The 18,805-nt window shown below is 44.8% G+C and overlaps 4 protein-coding genes across 5 annotated transcripts; 3 read left to right on the forward strand and 1 right to left on the reverse strand.

Moving 5' to 3' along the window:
- Positions 1-681: 681 nt before the first annotated feature.
- Positions 682-4,617, forward strand: LOC123182619 (bromodomain-containing protein 4). The gene is made up of 7 exons (XM_044595251.1): positions 682-890; positions 973-1,050; positions 1,875-1,913; positions 2,004-2,522; positions 2,605-2,709; positions 3,810-3,995; positions 4,102-4,617. The coding sequence occupies exons 1-7, from the start codon at positions 798-800 to the stop codon at positions 4,225-4,227; spliced, it is 1,146 nt and encodes a 381-aa protein (XP_044451186.1). The 5' UTR covers positions 682-797; the 3' UTR covers positions 4,228-4,617.
- A 2,491-nt stretch (positions 4,618-7,108) lies between these two features.
- Positions 7,109-10,960, forward strand: LOC123182620 (probable magnesium transporter NIPA6). Of its 2 annotated transcripts, none has more exons than XM_044595252.1 (9): positions 7,109-7,564; positions 7,673-7,729; positions 7,825-7,915; positions 8,022-8,182; positions 8,290-8,417; positions 8,569-8,706; positions 9,735-9,827; positions 10,151-10,271; positions 10,365-10,960. In XM_044595252.1, the coding sequence occupies exons 1-9, from the start codon at positions 7,402-7,404 to the stop codon at positions 10,493-10,495; spliced, it is 1,083 nt and encodes a 360-aa protein (XP_044451187.1). In that variant the 5' UTR covers positions 7,109-7,401; the 3' UTR covers positions 10,496-10,960. The 2 variants fall into 2 exon arrangements, with proteins under 2 accessions (XP_044451187.1, XP_044451188.1); XM_044595253.1 differs by having other exon boundaries at positions 10,368-10,960.
- A 2,431-nt stretch (positions 10,961-13,391) lies between these two features.
- Positions 13,392-13,922, forward strand: LOC123182621 (50S ribosomal protein L33). Its single transcript, XM_044595254.1, has one exon. The coding sequence runs from the start codon at positions 13,430-13,432 to the stop codon at positions 13,601-13,603; it is 174 nt and encodes a 57-aa protein (XP_044451189.1). The 5' UTR covers positions 13,392-13,429; the 3' UTR covers positions 13,604-13,922.
- A 209-nt stretch (positions 13,923-14,131) lies between these two features.
- LOC123160043 (beta-arabinofuranosyltransferase RAY1-like) lies at positions 14,132-16,820 on the reverse strand. The gene is made up of 5 exons (XM_044577870.1): positions 16,414-16,820; positions 16,105-16,318; positions 15,253-15,993; positions 14,895-15,141; positions 14,132-14,681 (listed from the first exon to the last, which is right to left on the reverse strand). The coding sequence occupies exons 1-5, from the start codon at positions 16,818-16,820 to the stop codon at positions 14,200-14,202; spliced, it is 2,091 nt and encodes a 696-aa protein (XP_044433805.1). The 3' UTR covers positions 14,132-14,199.
- Between the last annotated feature and the right edge of the window lie 1,985 nt (positions 16,821-18,805).

Below are 18,805 nucleotides of genomic sequence, written 5' to 3' on the forward strand. Positions count from 1 at the left end.
AATTCACATGTTAACATTTTTATGCAAGATTTACGCATTCAATTCCCCGCCTTGCAAATTCCCAAATTTCCAAGGAGGTTCTTAGGGCTGTTTTTGACTTGCAGGGTGAAAAAAAGATGCATGGAAATGATTCCACTGTCATCCAACTTGAATCATGTAGGCCTAATTGACACACAATAGAACCATATGGATTTTTTTCCAAGAGGCACAAGTAAATGAAGAAAACCCTAATAAATCGAACCCAAAAGATGCCATTGGAAGGGAAGGAAAAGTAAACTACACACATATAAGTTTTCCAACAGTTAAAATCGTTGAAAATTTATATATTTTTCAATTAAAGTAGGCCCTTCACAGAAAAATAATCATCGCAAAAAAATGAAAAAGACCCAGTGCTCCTTTCATTTTTATTTACTCCGCATATTACCTTTGACCTAAGTGACCAGGTTAATATAAAATAACCTAGCTTTCACGATAAGAAGTATATATGGTATGCAATTATATTGAATAATGATTCTAATGGTATTGATTTGGTATTGTGAATGTTAACTTTTTTTTATAAACTTGGTCAAAATTTAGAAAGTTTGATTCGAGACAGTAATTTTTTTTTCTCGTTTTAGAGCATGGGCCCTTTTCTCCGCAGAAAAGAAAAGGCCTGGCCCACATCAAGGAATCGACCGACCGGCCACAGCCCACAGACAAACACAGGCTTGAAGCTCGCAGCACGGATAGCGCTCCCCGGCCTCCGCCCAAATCGCCGCCGCACCGGCTCCGGCCGCTCCCCTGCCCCCGCGCGCGCCATGACGGCGAATCAGCCGGCGGGCGAGGCCCTCGCGACCCACATCTCCGGCATGTCCCGCCCCGAGATGTACGACCTCATGTCCCAGATGAAGGTGCGCCCCCCAATCCCCAAACCCTACGAGCCCGGTTCCCCCCCCCTCCCGGCCTCCTCACCCTTTTCGCCTCGTCCCGCAGGCCATGCTCGACCACGACCAGGAGAGGGTGCGCCGAATGCTCGTCGAGAACCCCGACGTCACCCGCGCGCTCTTCCGGGTGAGTCCTCTCGCGGCCTGCGCCGCTAGGGTTTGTGGGTTTCCTGGTACAGATTCCGTGTGTCTATGCAGGAAGGGGTAGGATAAAACCCCATGCCTGTCGCAAATGGTAGTCGCTGAACATGTGGTGTGAATTGCTGGCTACCCCGGTTAAACCTGGTTCATGTTTGCATAGGGAGTGGAATCGGGGGTCATTTATGTTGTAGAAAACATTATATGCCGCTCTTTACATGATTTAGATGGAAATACAGTCATAGGAACATGGTGTATATATTGTGTTAACGTTGATAGTGTCACCAGAGGGCGTTCACACCTGTTGTTTCTATATGGAAAGAAAATGGACGAAGAAGAAGAATTTGTGTCACACGCTTACGCTTTTCTAGCAAACTTTTCTCTAGATATGGTAGAGGGGCGTATCCAACCATTTTTTATTCATTAGTTCCCGGCCCTAGAGGGCAAAATTGAGCAGTTTGCAAAGTCACTTGCCTTCAAAAAAAAGAAGGCGCAAGGCTTCTCCCTACCCTGCAGAAAATAAAAATATAAAAGACAAAAACCGAATCCACTACTTGTTCTAATATGCCTGTTTCCCAATGGTTTGTTCAATTGTTATAAGCATTCTAATAAACATCATTAACGTTTTTGCTTTTGTCCTCCTGGCAAACTTGCCTTGTTATCTTGCAGTCAATACAGGATTGTTTGGTGTGTTATCTGCCTGCATATGTGAACTTTCAAGTTTCAACTTGATTATTTTTCTTACAATGATTGAATCTGTTGTACCCATTTGTGCTGGATGAATTTCTCATATAGTATATTTTCTCCTTGCAGGCCCAAGTGGTTCTCGGAATGGTCAAAACACCTAAAGCTGTACGTAACATATGTTCTTTGACGTTAATACTTGGATTATTAATGTTGAAATTGAATATTTTTGGTCATCAAATGCTTGTTGTTCCACAGGCACAATCTTCCGACACGCCCCAGCCAGCAGCTGCTCAGACAACTCCTCCTGCATCAGTTAAAGCTACAGTACAAGATCATGTTAACTTGCCCCAGCCTCCCTTGCCTACCAATCAACAGAATTTGCAACCTTCTGGCCAATTTCCATTGGGCGCTTCTAATGTGACATCATCTTTGGACCTTCCACCTATGCCAGCAAATCCACCACAATCAGCACAATCAAAAGGATACCCTATCCATCAGATGCATTCTGCATCAGCACCGCAGTCATCTCAGTATCCAAATGTTACCATGCCTCCTCATGCTCCTCCACAGTATTCAAATGTTCCATCTCATATGCCAACAGTGAACAGTCAACCACAGCAACCATTGCAAAATCCTGGAATGTTTAACCAGCAATTACAGCCACCTCTGCCCCAGTTGCCTAGGCCACCTTCCATGCAGGCATATACACATCAGATGCATCAGCAAATACCCAGTACATATGGTCAGCACATGTTGCAACAACCAATGTTTCATGTAAGGTTCTATACTAAATTTATGTGGTTCTGATAACTATATACTCTTTTGCAAACTGACCATGATATTTGGAATTTCTCAGCCAGGTGGGAATCCACAAAATTCTTTCTTTACAGGTCAACAGCAGCAGCAATTACCCAACCAGCCACCACCATTGCCGAATCAGCCACCACCACAGCTATACCAGGTGTGATATCTCATCTTCTGGAAGATATGATTAATTTGATTATGCTGTCTTAAAGTTGACTTTTTCCTCGTGTAAAGAAAAGTGCAAGTATATTCCTGAATGTTTCTGCCTTTCCTCAGCATTTGCTGTGCAAAATCAGTTTCAGGATGTAAATGAAATGATGGAGTATTGTTGATCTGCTATTATCTCAGGAGTTTTAGGTCTCGAAGAACCATGCATGCAATGAGTAATTGTTAACTAACCTCTTGCTATCATAGTGTAGTAGTCCTGACTGCTGTTATAAATTATCTGTATCATATGACATATTATCAGCATTATAAAGTAGCACATGAATTGACTCTTATTATCTATAATCCAATAGACTAATATTTCACACATGTTGGCCTAAATGACATTCGCATTGCCTTCTACATGTTTTACTTGGCTAGGTTCTACAGTTCTTTTCCTTGTTCTGATTGACACTTGACATTATAAAAAAAATCAGTGCACATGCAGTTCAAAAGTTACTGTTTTTTCTTGCTGCTGTGCTCCAAATTCTTTACCACCATGTCATTATTTATTCCTCCTTTCAATATTTGATACTGCTCACAGGGTTTTTGCTTGGACAGTTGAACCAAACGCCAAATATAGCATGCTTAAAACGTTTATGTTTTCTCAGCAAGGACCACATATCCTAGTTATTCTTGTTAGGACATCACAAAAATTGAGGGCTCATATATAATATCTAATCCATGGACAGTTTTAAGCATCTCTTCAACATTTTTTCGCGCATAAACTCCTCTGAAAGCTGGTCATTCCATATTCTCTTGCAAAGATTGAATAGGAAACCCTTAACAAGCCAGTTTCAGGTTTAATTCATGTCTTGGATTTTGTTGATTTATGGATTGCCAGCTTATTGCTGACTTTGGACATCAAGGACAACCTGAAATTTAGTATAAGGACATCAATCACAACCTATTTTTAGTCTATGCAAACCACACATCACTTCTTAGATAGATTATTGTTGTTCGCCAGATTCTAACAGTCCCACCTTATCTGTGATGTGTCAATCATGGACTCAAAAATCAACAGTTAACTCTTGTAATTTGTCTGTTTAACAGGCTAATTCACATGTGAGCTCGCACTACAATTCCCAAAGTATGCAAGTCGATAGATCAGCTCCATGGGGGCGTGGCAACCAAGAAGCATCGTCGGCTGGCTCCCATTTCCCTGGACAATTTCAAGGTCTACCTGGACAGATGACCCAAGGGATTGGCGGCATGCAGACAGGCCGCCTAGAAGCACCTGTAAGTGTCCCTGCAACTGCATTTTAGAACACAAGTGGTCATATGGGCTACGCTTTACCCCCTTTTCCTAAAAAATGAACCACTCACGTAGTTGTTATTCGAGCAGTTGACAGCGGACATGGAAAAGATGCTAGTACAGCAAGTCATGAGCATGTCGCCGGAGCAGATCAACGCGCTGCCCCCGGAGCAACGTCAGCAGGTGCTTCAGCTGCGAGACATGCTGCGTCAATGATGTACATGAGCGGCTGCCCGAGTAGAAGAATGGCAGTTCGATGGAGCCGCGCAGATGAGATCAAGTGCTCCATGCTCGACTTACGCTGTCACCGTGATATCTTCATTGTTCAAGCTGATTGACATCCCTGCTAGCCTGCCGCGTGCCTGGGAATGTGGTTGTAGAATGAACGCTTAGCCCATTTGGTTATTTATAGTCAGCTCTTTGGATATACATTTCGACTGATTGACAAATGTCGCGGCATGATGTGGTACTCTGCTGCTGCTGCCGCCGCCAAGTTTTATGCCGTGTTGTGATTGAATTCTGGTCCTTGTCTGATGACGGGTCTAGCTCTTGAGATGACTGATTGATATAATATGAGAGTGGTGGTAAACGTTCTTGTTTGTACTCCTTTTTTTCTTTCGCATCTTTCTTTTCTCATTTTTTTCTTGTCTACGTGCTATGATGTATTTCCTTTGAAAGTTTTGGCATTCAGTTATCAGAAATGCACCGGTCCAAGCATTAAAAGCTTCTCATAGTTGTAGCAAAATTTGGGCCCTATGTAAGGTTTTTGAAGATTCCAAGAACGCAGGAGTATATATAGAAGAAAAGATAAATACCAAATGGACTGTAGAGTGCGGCGTTTTTGCTCCCAAGCTCATCTGCAACCCCCCCCCCCCCCCCCCCCCCCCCCCCCCACGAAAAAAAATCAAAACAAATGCTAAAAGATTCAAAAAATTCCAAATTATTTTTGTGTGGTAGATAAGTTTATGTGTGAGGTGCGCTTCATGTTTTAACTCATTTGAACATTTGAGCAACTCTCAGCAAAAAAACAAAATCAGGGTCTGTAAAAAAGTTTATTGTTCACACATTGTTCTGACCCGATTTTCTTTTTTTTGCAGAGAGCTGCTCAGATGTCTAAATAAGTTGAAATTTGGAGCGAACCTCACACATAAAATTATCTGTCACAAAAAATAAATTGGATTTTTTTGAATTTTTTTAGTATTTGTTTTGATTTGCTTTCTGGCCGGGTGCAGATGAGTCTGGGCACCGAATTGGGTTTTTGATGGACTGTACAACTACATGGGAATGTGTAATGAAAGTTTACAAATCAGGTGCATAAGGGCATCTCCAAAGTTGACCCTCAAACCTACCACAACGGACCGAGTTGTGTCCGAACCCAATTTGTCATCCAACGTAGTCTTACCGATGTGACCTGCTATTCGTTTTCCTGCAAACTGGTGTAGGACTCCGATACCCCTCGCCTATTTAAATCCTCCTTCCGGTTCACTTTTCTTGCACGCTACCGTGCTCCCCCTTGCTTTCATCCACACCTTCCTTGTCCGTCGCCACCGCTGTACCTCTTCGTTCGCGACCTAGCCATCCTCGGACGTCTACAACCCCCACCCATGCGCCTGCCCGCCTTGGACTACGCCGCCGTCCACCTAAGACCCCTCTGCAACCAGGTGCCCTCTGCTTCCCTGTCGACGTCGTCCATGACGGACACCACGCCCGACAGGTGTTCGGTTAAATGTTATTGAGCTTTTTTCTGTTGAAATCGTTGTTTTCTAGAGTAAGCACAATGGCGGGGTACTCGGTGATTGAGAATGAGTTGTGTGCAAGGCGTGGTTGGCCGTAACTGCGGACTTTGTAGGCATGAGGCAAGAGGGCTCGGCCTTTTGGCAAAACATGCATGCTTCATTTCATGAGCAAAAGAACTTCGCGCCCTACGACATGCACGCCATCCGTGAACGCAATGCGAGCCGCTAACGCATTGGTGGTACACCATCTCCAACACCATATGAAGTTATTGCGGTGCAATTGCACAAGTGAAGACAATGTGGCCATCGAGCCCCTCAACCATGGAAATCGTAAGTTTTGCTTCTTGTTGCTTTACATGTTGGTCAGTTCATTGATTCGCTCAATGTTGCAACTTGATAATCATCACGTTGTATAGTTTGGACGCAATATCGTGTTGTACCAAAGGTTTGAGGGCATACCATTTATGCTCTTACATTGTTGAGGAAGCTCAAGTGAAACTATGTGTGGGACGACATGTGCTGGTTCTGACTCTATTATCGTTGAATTTGGAATCAGTGAACACGAAAAACTTGTTGAATATCTTGTTATCTCGGTTGTTATATTTACATTTGAACTATTGTTGTACTAGGGGTATTTGCATGTTATTTATGGATGAATTGTGTTATTTTCTGTAATTATTTTGAGTGTCAGAGTTGGATGGCTGACCCCACATCTGTGCCGACAAATACAGTGTCCATTTCAGGGGTCAACGTTAGAGATGCCCTAACATAGTTTGTGTAAGGGAGAAGAAGAACACTATCATCTGTTGATCCGCTTTACTAATGATGAAGGAAACTCCATCTAAGATAAAATTCACATTAACACGTCAAATACACGCTCCATCTGAGAGAGCCTTAGCTGAAAATATGTTCATCATGTTTTTTTGCAGTAAACCACCGAAAGCTCCGGCTTCTCAGTGAGCAGGAAAAAGAATCGGTGCTATTCACCGGCTTATAACGAACCGAACCACGAACCAATATATGGTTGGATGGTTAGGAGGATAGTATTATCTTCTGCCCGTGTATGCGAGCAACTTTGATTGTACTACGTTTCACTTTTTTTTTATAGGAACCGCTTGACGTATTGATCGTTGTCAACATGGGAAAAAGCAATGCTAAAAAAACAGGGGGAAAAAACAGAATTGCCACATGCAAATCAATGTCACACACGGTGTAGGTTGAAAATCACCACGTGCGGGTCTCATCCCATCACCTGTCACCGTCAGGTTCCCAGTCAGCAAGCCAGCCATGCCACCGGTGCGATCTCCGCTCAGGGAAATAAATACTACTACTTCGGAGAGCGACGCCCGGATCAGCGTGTCTACTGCTGTTTCGTCTCGTTTCCAAGTCCGTCCGTTCCATCCCGTCGTCCTCCACCCTGTCCTGTGCCATTGGCCAATCAGCTCGCCCGCCCCCTCATCCAAGAACCCGCACGCAGGAAACAAAATCCTACGCGCCGGAGCCGTCCAAGAACCCGCATCCCATTCCCATCCCCCGCCCGTCGAGATCAGTGTACAGGCGAAGAGGAAGTTCGCAGGAGCTGCGCGGTGGCGGGGCCATCCGATCCGGCCGCCGGCCGCGCCGGAACCAATCTGAGGAGCCCGCGATCGCGGTCATGGAGGGAGGGATGGGGGGCGGAGGCGGGCAGCAGGAGCTGTCGGCGGACAACGTGCGCGGGATAGTGCTCGCGCTCCTCTCCAGCGGCTTCATCGGCTCCAGCTTCATCATCAAGAAGAAGGGCCTCCACCGCGCCGCCGTCTCCTCCGGCATCAGCGCCGGTCCCTCCCTCCCTCCCTTAACCAGAGCCGTCTTGTTCTTTCTTCAGAGTTTGTTTAGTCCTCTGAAAATGTCCTCTGTTTTAACCCCCTTTTTTGCGTCGTGTGCAGGGGTGGGTGGGCACTCCTACCTCCTGGAGCCCCTATGGTGGGTGGGCATGATCACCAGTGAGCTTCTTTTCTATTGGAATTCCCAGCAATAGCAATTCTTAGCTTGCAGTGGGTAACTGATTCGCACCAATTCTATCTTCTTCTCTTCTCAGTGATCGTGGGAGAGATCGCCAATTTCGTGGCCTACGCCTTCGCCCCGGCGGTGCTGGTTACTCCTCTGGGAGCACTGAGCATAATCGTCAGGTGTGCACCACATACACCACAAGCCGTGATTTTAATCAGCAATCGTGAAATTAAGATGTGATGCTGAAGGTGCGTGTTTATTCTGCTGGTGTTCTTCCTTGTCCAGTGCAGTGCTGGCCCATTTCATCCTGAACGAGAGATTGCACGCGCTGGGGGTGCTCGGCTGCGTGATGTGCATCGCGGGGTCGATGGTGATCGTCATCCACGCGCCGCTGGAGCAGGAGATCACATCGGTCAAGGAGATATGGCACATGGCAACACAACCATGTGAGAGTTGTTAACTTGTTATCATGGGTGCAGTGCCCTTTTAGTTCACTGCTGGTTTTAGGAAGTGCGATCGAATAACCGAGGGCTTTCTTCATGTTCCTGTGCAGCTTTCTTGCTATATGTTGCTTCGGTTATAGTCCTGGTCTCTGTGCTGGTGTTCCATTTCTCCCCTCTCTGGGGGCAGTCGAACGTCTTGATCTACACCGCCATTTGCTCTTTGATGGGTTCTCTTTCGGTAATGTCGCTTTCAACACCAGTTTCTGATATACTTTAGTGATCTAAACGCTCTTATATTTCTTTATAGAGGGAGTAACAGTTTATATGCAATCACCGAGTTTTAATTTTAACCTTCGCGTCGAAGGTTCTGACCCTTTCTCCTTACTCAGGTAATGAGTGTTAAAGCACTTGGTACATCCTTGAAGTTGACTTTTGAGGGGACGAATCAGTTAGCATATCCCGAGACGTGGTTCTTTATGCTTGTCGTGGCTATTTGTGTGCTGACACAGATGAATTACCTGAACAAGGTTTGTATGAGTGCACTATGTATTTTCAGTAATCAATTAATTATAATGTGTATCCTTAGGGAAAATGCCATCAAGCAACAGCTTTCCGAAGATTGATTCATTAGTACTCCCTCCAGTTCTTTAGAACTTACTTTGGACATCAAAGGTGTCTCCAAAAGTCAATTTCGACCACTAACTTCTGTTGCAGTATATTAATACAACCTGACATTATTATGATATTATGCTAGTACCTTGCAAAAAAAATCTATTCATACGATTTTCATATGTCCCATCTACATATTTTAGAAGATCGTCCGCAGTCAAAGTTTCAGAACTCTGTTGTATGTTCAAAGCAACATGTTTTGCACAACTAGGAGTATGAACATCAAATTTGAATGCTTGAACTGTCCCTGAAGCAATAGAGATAACCGTACTATCTTTTAACTTCTTTCATGATAATTTGAAAGTGTTGTTGCTCTTCAGCTCAAGTTATGCCAATATATTTGTTCATTAAGAAAGGACCAGGGAGCGCCATACTGTATTCAAATCATTGCTATGTTACAAGTCGCATTTTGTTATTCTTCTCAGCAACCATAGTCCATAGATATCTAAAGAGAAGAATAAGAAAAGGACTAGGGAGCGCCATACTGTATTCAAATCATTGCTATGTTAAAAGTCGCATTTTGTTATTCTTCTCAGCAACCATAGTCCATAGATATCTAAAGAGAAGAATAAGAAAAGGACTAGGGAGCGCCATACTGTATTTAAATCATTGCTATGTTAAAAGTCGCATTTTGTTATTCTTCTCAGCAACCATAGTCCATAGATATCTAAAGAGAAGAATCGGAAGATTATGATAATTGTGTAGGGGTATATTGTTTGTGCATGTAGGAACCTACGTAAATATGTTTTTCTTAAGAATTATGTACTAGCCTTAATTTCTAATTTCATATCTGTATTATATTTTATGGCCTCTTCTGTGACCATGTTCATTTGCAAGTTCTACTGTATTGGCAGCCTCCAATGTAGTGATTGTTCCTCTTTTTCAGGCACTTGATACATTTAACACGGCAGTTGTATCACCAATTTATTATGTGATGTTTACATCATTGACAATACTCGCAAGCATCATAATGTTTAAGGTAAATTTTTTGTTCTGTTCTGCCGTTCATCCCACAAAAGGTGTTAATTGTTTATTAGGTAATTATTGGCACCACTTGGAGACACTTGTTGCCATTGTATCTTGTCCGCACCTGAAATATAGTATCCTAAGCTACTGGGACTATAGCTTAGCATAAATTTTTTGGCTTACTCCGTAGCTCTATCCTGCAACATAGTAATGCCAAGAGCAACCTTCAACACAATGTCATGCTCTGCTAAGCACCACTATGTTGGCATATTAAATTTTGTGAAAAAAGCATATGAGCTAACCGAACTTCTTACTGTATCATAATGATAAACGCAGGATTGGTCTGGTCAGAGCCTTGGAAGCATTACTTCTGAAATATGTGGCCTGATTGTTGTGTTGTCCGGTACCATCTTGTTGCATGTCACCAAGGATTACGAAAGGATCCCGCAATCGAGAAGTATGTAACCCTGACTGAACTCCCACCCCTTTCATCATATATTCAGGTTTTCTTGAGTCCATGCTCATAACACCCCATTGTTTCGTCGTGAAGTAGGCCTTTATGCACCGTTGTCTCCCACGTCGGCAACAAGATTGAACGGAGAACTACTGAGGCACGTCGAGGAGGATGCGAGGAGAACCGACGACGAAGAGAAAGTCTTGAGACGACAGGAGATGTACTAGCCACTGGAGGATGGCAGCGATGGATGACGGAGCAGCTGTGATCAACACATTGCCGGCCACTCCATTGTGTTGTGTTGGCCTGTACATAATTTGATATTGCAGAAGCTGGGAGATACGGTATCCGGGAGACGGCGGAGTTTCGCCAGATAGGATCTGTGCACAGATTGTTGCCAAGTTTTCTTCTCCTCATCGGCAACCTTTTCTTTTTGATTTTTTTAGTTTTGTCCACAGCATTTTTTCTTCCTCTTCTTGTACAGTTTGAGTTTGTTGACTTGTTCGGAGCAATCAGGCGGAGCTTTCATGTATCTGAACTGTGAATCTTGTACATCCTGTTAGCGCCGTTCTTGTAGAATTCCGATTTTCGGCTTTTGTTTCACCGTCACCCTTGTTTGAGGATAACCAATAATTTGTCCAAGAAAAAGATTTATGATCAGTTTGGAACATGGATCTTTTTTTTTACAGTCCCGTTTGAGACTTTGCAAGATGGGATTATGTTTCCTGATTTCTGTGGGATGTGGGTTATCAAAAGGGGGCGTGCTACGCATCGGTTGGCGGATCTTTTTAAAAGATCTGCCGCCTCGCGAGCCGTCCAATTCGTTGATGGAGCTGTCCGTATTGTTCTTTTATTATTTTCACAATAAGACTTTTTTTACGGAATTTTATATTTCTGCAACAAAATATTTGTGACAAAACATTCTCTCTAATTTCTGCAACAAGGTCCTTGTTGCATAATCTTCTCGTCTCTAATTTTCTGCAACAAAAACCACGTTGCACAACCTCCTCCTTTTCTTTTCTAATCTTCTTTTCTATATTTTTTGTAATAAGACCCTTGTTGCAAAACCTTCTCTTTTTTAATTTTCTGCAATAAGACTTGTGTTGCACAACCTCCTTTTCTCTAATTTTTTACAACAAGACCATTGTTGTTGCGAAGGCATCTCCGCCGCATCTAATATTCTACAACAAGGCCCATGTTGTAAAAATTGCTACTACATCTTCGGCCGCTCACGCACTTGCGCAATCGTCGCTCACTTCCTTTGGTTCTGCAACAACACCACTGTTGCAGAAAGAAGACGTGAGAAGCGTGTGTGGTCCAGTAGGCCATGTGTCGAGCAAGGAAGCAGCGGACGCCTTGCATCCTCTGGACAGCCGGCTAGCTTAAGGCCCCCCCTTCAAAAAAAATATTGTGTTGAGGGGGGGGGGGGGGGGGGGGGGAACCGCCCCAACAATGGATCAATTCCTGAAGGATATTTTTAGGAGGGTTTAGATTATATTTTTTTAGCATCTGGCCCCTTCAAACATTCCTGAAGGATATTTTTAGGAGGGTTTAGATTATATTTTTTTAGCATCTGGCCCCTTCAAACACTGATGATTTATGTTTCGCGCCCAGTGATTTTCGGCTAGCTCCGCCACTGGTGCCGGGGATTGATCTGTTCAGTGTGTAATTCAACTGAAATTTTTGTGCTATTTGCTACGGAATCAGGATGATTTCGGTAGAGTAATTTATACAACTTGTGTTGTGCTTCAGGATTATGCTGAACATGCCGACCATTCCCGTTGCAAATGTTTCCTCATCAATCTCTACTACTTAAGAAAAGAACGTAAAATTCCTATTTCACCTGTCTTTCCATCACCTCTTCGTCCAACATTCTATGCATATGATAATCAATCATCTTAATTTACTTACCTTCTGAACCAATTCACTTTAATTTACTTATCAAAGTTCTAATCAAAATATAAGGTAATCACGGGTAGAATTTGTTGAACATTTATTTACACAAATCGCATTATTATTGACAGGTAAATCATAAGCTAACATACTAGAATATTTATATCCTATTGCAACGCACCGGCATAGTTCCAGTCAACAACAAAGAAACTTGCACACTCAGTTAGTTTTTCTGCTGGGACTACGGTCCGCCCATCTACCTTCGCACGCATCTCCAGGCAACCGCGTGACGTAGTAAACCCTACTCTCTCTTCCCGGTCCCACCCGCCAGCCGCACTACGGCACAAGCTGCTTCTTCTTCTTCTTCATTCCCGTCCCCTGCGCTCGCGGCGGCGGCGGCGGCTTTCCACGGTAAATCTCGAGGCAGGATCCGTTGAATAATTTTGGACAAGTCTTGGAGTATGTTGTAGCCTTGTAGATCCGAACCAGGGATCCTTGTTTAGAGAGCCTTAGTCCACGCCGCCCGACCTCGCCGTCATCGCCTGGAACCGAAATTTCTTTGCGGGGAGGGTCGATCCCATCCAGCTTTTTCTTTGTGGATTCTGGGAAGTTTGATTGTTGTTGTGGTGGGCAATCGTCCTGGGAGCAGATTGATCGTTGATGCGGTTTGTATCGTTAGGATGCAGTACAGCTAATGGGTCCATCAGGGTGTAGACAAAACTGCTTATTTACCATTGAGTTTACTCAAGGCGTAGTATATCATATAAACATTCAGTGCATTTCTACTGGTTATTCAACCTACTTATGACTGCTGAATGACCAATCTAAGACTAACTATATGTATGTAAGGATCAAGGTACAATATAATGTACTGGATAGCAGTTGAGTTATCATGCCCAGACCAGGTCAGCAATGTGATCTCTAAAGTCTAGACAAGGCGATATGTACATAGAAAAATCCAAAACTGTAGTAGATGTATCGGGTAACAGGCCATATGTGCAAACCCATATGACCAACGCGAACCTGTTTTTGGAGAATTTCTTATTTAACTTATATTCTCCGGATGTGTCTCAAATTCTCAATCTTAACATTGTATGGCTTGCTGCAGTATTCTTTTGCTAGATGTATGAGATTTCTCTTGATTTGCTATCCTCCTTTTGCTCCTTGTGTCTGCCTTTGACATTGCAGAAGCTTGAACTTTACTCTAATGTTCTGTTTGCCTGCAGCATTTTCAGTTTCCTTTTGCTGCGGAAGTTCATACCCACTAGATGGGGAAGGCAAAGCGTGCATCGATATTTATCAGGCTCGTTTCAGCAGCTGGAACTGGTTTTTTCTACGTGAAGCGTAAGAATCCTCGGCGGATTACAGAGAAGCTTGAGTTCAGGAAGTACGATCCTCGTGTAAACAAGCATGTTCTATTTACGGAAGCCAAGATGAAGTGAGACAGTGCAGCCTTTTTTTTTTCTTGACATAAGACCTCTACTGTTCATTTTCGTTGAAGACACTGCTACCTTTATTAGCCTGTTCCAGATTCGAGAGTTTCATGTGGGCACCAAATCAGCATGGATCTTGCTCTGCCTGCCTGTTTATTTGTATTGTAAGTTTATCACTGAAATGAGCTGCAAGCCTGGAAAAGTAATGCCCATCTAGTGTTGTGATGATTATCATGTGGATGCTTGGTTCTGAAACTTAAAGCAGCCACAAATGAAGGGTAGAGGGTCTGAACCACCAAGATAAATGTAAGTTTTTCCTTTCCTTTTATGTTCTTTTCCTTTCCTGTTTAATACCTAAAATATTTATGCCGTCTCCGTAACCGAGTATCAGATAGCTGAGAGGCATGATTTGCTATTACTGTTTATGTTTCGTGATTCAAGTATGAACTCTGAACGATGTTCTTTTGTGTGGATGACATCATATATCAACAAAACAAACAATACATCATATACATCTTGTGAAAAAAAGTAGGCTGTCGATCCTTGACCATCTTCAGAATTAGCATTGGCAAGTAGCTAGCTGTCTAATTCTAAAAGGTCAGGTACTAACTTTCCGTGTCCTCAGACGCATGAAACTGACCGGCCGCTGTGAAGCTACTACTTGCTTCACCCCAGCTCTGTAAGCACATCCTGGAGCTAGGATCATAGTCCCACAGTCCGGATGCCATCTGTCGCCAGAGTTTCTTCTTCCTCCCGTTTACCCAGTTATTGTGGATGATGAAGCACCCAAGGTTCCTGCAAGCCAAGCGCAGATCGTGCCTCTCCCAAAGTCCCTTGTAAGCTCCGTTGGGGAACAGGTCCTGGTCCAGGAACACGACGGTGAGGTTTGTGCTAGGCTCTAGGCATCTGTCGTTGCCGAGTCGGTTCACACCTTCCTTCCCACACAGGACGTCATAGAAGCTTGGCTGCTCTGATGAGTTTGATTTGGCCGCGTGCTTCACTACCATCTCCATCGCGGTGATGGTGGCGCTGTCTGATCGGGCGTAGTAGAAACCTGAATTTAGCCGGCGTGGCAGGTTTATTGGCCCTGTGAACAAAGAACAGTGAGAGAATTCTCAAACACAATGTTCTTTGTAGGTATTCTATTTCTTGAATGCAGACTGGCACCATGCTACAAGGTGTGAAATGTGCAAGAAAATCTAACACATTGAGTTAAATATAAGAACACTGCTATCCACCAGCAGAAGAAGCATTAGCAAAACCAAATTTGTAATCATAACCACTAAGGGGTAAAAGTCACCTGTCTCATTGTATTCATCTGATTGGGCTGCGAATGTAGCAGGTCCAAGAGAGTGCAGGAACTGCACTGGATTGTGAAACCAGTAGACATCAACATCACTCAGCAGCACGTTGTACCCCATCCTTATAATCTCCAGAACAATGCGCGATTTAACCTTCGTCACCCGCTTAAAACACTGGGTTCCATAGTGGCAGTCATCAAAACTGACGTTCTTTGGCGACGTTGGATCTCTGAAAACCGGCAAACCCTAGAATCAGGGATTGAAAACTTGTGCATAAATTGACAGTTTTGCAAAACGAAAACAACTACAGAAAACAAGAAAAATCAAAATGATAGAATGAAATCAATTCGTCATTACCTGCAAGACGGAGAATTCGTATGTCTCTTGATCTAGAGCACAGACTGCAAAATTGGTGACTCTGAGCTGGCGCAAACGGCACACCCAACTCATAAGCATGTCCCTGTAACTTGCCCCAGCCACACCAAGAACAACAGATCTATTCTCATCGGCTACAAACCGAAGGAGCATTTCTAATGAATATGGAACATCAGAGGCTTCTGAAGAATAGCTTGGCAGATGATCAGACAAGCAATTGTCCTCTTTGTTCCATGGGTTACCACCAACCCCTTCATGGGCATCCTGTTCTCTACCTATGACAAATCTTGAGAATGTAGGCTCTTCAACTTTGCTCAACATGTAATCTTCATAATGCTTTACCACTTCATACAGCATGGGAAAAGCATGATGATGCCCTCCTGGCGGACGACGGCAATACGACCCGTAAACCGAAGCGAGATGGCGGTTGACACCGTGCTCCCATGATCCATCAGCTAATCTACCGCTGCTACTCGAATCAGCGGCGCGCTTTGCGGTGAAATTTTCGGGGTATAGCCCAAGAACTAGACTGCTTGCGTCGAATACGAGTCTCATTTCAGATGACAGAACCCCATGGACCAGCCACCAGCTGTGCGCCCCTCTTCCATACAGAAAAGAAGGCACAACTCCTGCAAGCAATGGACGGCCCGGATTGTTCCACGCGAAAACGAGCCCCCTGTCGCTGCCATCTGCTGCCCACTTGTCAGCTTGAATCTGCTCTAGCTAATGGTAAATTGATCAAATGAATATTTCATTATCAAGTAATAATAGAACAACTTGGAGTTTTCTACGAATCTAAGGTTGCCGTCGATAGAAGGATGGAAGAAAAAGTACCATCGCACCGCGGGCGAGATTGTAGGGGAAGCTGGAAACGTTGCGTGACATTGCAACGAGGAGCCAATCACGGTCAATTTTGCCGAGATCTGTCAGTAATGCGACGGTCTCGGGGAGCAGAACGACTTCGGCGTCGACGAGGACGCAGACGTCGGAGTCGGCGGCGGCTTGCGCTCTTGCGATCGTGGAGTGGAAGAATGGCGTCCCCGTGAACCTGAGAGCAGGAGAGTAGGCGCAGCTCAGTTCGAGCAGGTTGCATGGCGGACTGAACGAACTGTGTGCGAGTTAAATTTGCGAGGGTGCGCGTACGAGGAATCGATGGTGGCCTCGACGGTGACCCGGCGTCCGAGACGTTCGGACAGGGCGTGCGCCGACGGGTGGGAGCCGAGGAGCACGACGGTGGCGTCCCACGGGAGCGCCAGCCACGACCGCACCGCCAGTTCCTGCCGCGCGGGCGAGCCGTCGGGCGGGCCGAGCGGGGCCGAGAAGATCGTGACCCTCGGCGCGGCGGTCCGGAGGTCGCCTTCCTCGCGATGGTGGTGGCCGGCGCTTGCTGTGATGGAGGCGCGGTGGAGCACGGCCGCCGCGAGGACGACGAAGGCGAGGGCGAGGAGGAGAACGACGAGGCATCCCGCGCGGCGCGGGGAGGGAGTAAGGCCGTGGACGCCGCGGCGCGGAAGAGGAGGACGGCGGTGGCCGTGCGAAGGGAGAAGCATCTGGGCGCGCGCGGGCGAGTGGCGGTGCCGGAGAACTCAGGCATTGGCAGCGTGGGTGGGGTCGACCAGTCAATGGGGGGCGGGGAGCGAGACTGGCTTCAACGGGAAGCAAAGGTGCCGCGAAAACTGCAAACGACTAGCAGGTGGGGCCAGGCCAGTCTCTCGGTGGGTTCGCCTATCAGTGAGCTTAGTGTTTCTCCTATTATTATTCAAAAGAAATCCTTGATAGACCAAATTACAACCAGAAAATAAACTGAAATATAGTAAAAGAGTCTTCATTCTCATTGACGATCCTTCTAAAAACATATACCATTCTGCTCGAACTTTTGCCGCTCCAATCGAGTGGAAGAAACTCGCCCTTAGGCAAAATTTCGTGTTTTGACCCGTTTGTGGTACAAAATCGGGATCTGATCCATGTTTGAATTTTTTTCGACATTTGACCCTTTTTCCTACCGCCACGGGGCCCGGCGGTAGGATTACCTAGGCTACCGCCAGAAACTGCGGTGGTAGGAAACTTATCCACGTCAGCAGTGCTAACGGCCTCCGTCCCCCCTCCGTCCCACCCTACTCCAACCCTACCGCCGCCGGTCATGGCGGTAGCCCGTCCGATCCTACTGCCGGGGTCCCTGGCGGTAGGGTGCGGGCAGTTATAAGCCGCGGGCCGCCCCACCCCTCCCCTTCTCCCCCCAACCACCCGCCCCAAGAACAGAGGAGTTCTTCCTCTCGCCCCTCTCTCTTCTCCTCCACTCCCCCTCTGATCTTCGTCGTTTCTTCACCGTTTTTGCGGATCGAGATGGCCCCGAAGAAAGAAAAGTAAGCTCCTTCGACCCCTCCAATTAGTTTTAGTCAAATAGCTTCCGATTCGTCGCATTATTTGATTCAAATCACCCCCCTTCTTGAACTAGATTTAAATATTTTGAACCCTAGGATTGATTTAGGTTGATTATAGATGTTATATTGTGTTAGATATGAACTCTAGTCACTATTTGGTATGGTTATGTGAAGATGAACCCTAGTTCATATTATTTTTGGAGGATTTTTTTATATGATACATGTTGGAGGAATTTATTGTGATATGATGATGCATGTTGATATGCTATGATGCAAGTAGTGGATATAGTTGGAGAGCAAATGTTGAACCCTCAAGATGAACCTAGTTCATATTTTTTGTGTTAAAAAAATTTATGAATATTGGAGATATTTGTTTTGATATAGGATGCATGTGGATCTAATATGATGCAAGTAGTGGATTTTGTTGGAGTAAACATGGTTAATCCCTCAAGATGAACCCTAGTTTAGGGTTTTTGTTTTTGAAAACAATATGATATGATGCATGTTGGATGTTGTTGGAGAAATATGATATGATATGATGCATTTGAACCATGGTGATTGCATCTTCATATATGTATTTTATTTAGTTCTTGATATATGTATTGTATTTGGTTCATGTTCATGATCATCTTGATATATGATTATTCAAAGACTGAACTCATAGTATTTTTGGATGTGATGAACCTTTGTTATGCATTGATATGTTTCCTAGCTAATGATGAACCCTAGTTCATGTTGAAAAATCTTTTGATATGCTTATGCAATTCTTTTAGGAGGCCACCTCTTGCGGACGACATCGGCATGAAGTACACCATGCTTGACACTAGGTTCGACAAGCGTCACCGTGCCCGTTTCATTGAGAATGGAGTGGTAATTACCATTTTAAACCAAATCTTTTGAATTGATAAAAACAAGTTGCTGACTATTATGTCCATGCTAATTATGCTTTGGTTATTGATTTTCACAGATGCTGCCGCCACTGCGGATGAGGGCTCACAAGACGACGGTTAAGATGGAGTACGATGAGCGGTACGCACCGTTCTTCAGGAGAGCCCGACTATTGGGTTTCGTCCTGAAGTTCAAGCGTAAGCCGCCGACGCTCGTCCACTCAGCTCTCACGGCTTTGATCGACCGGTGGCGGCCAGAGACGCACA

Source organism: Triticum aestivum, chromosome 1D (genome assembly GCF_018294505.1).
Source record: "Triticum aestivum cultivar Chinese Spring chromosome 1D, IWGSC CS RefSeq v2.1, whole genome shotgun sequence".
In the NCBI taxonomy this organism is placed as follows: Eukaryota; Viridiplantae; Streptophyta; class Magnoliopsida; order Poales; family Poaceae; genus Triticum; species Triticum aestivum.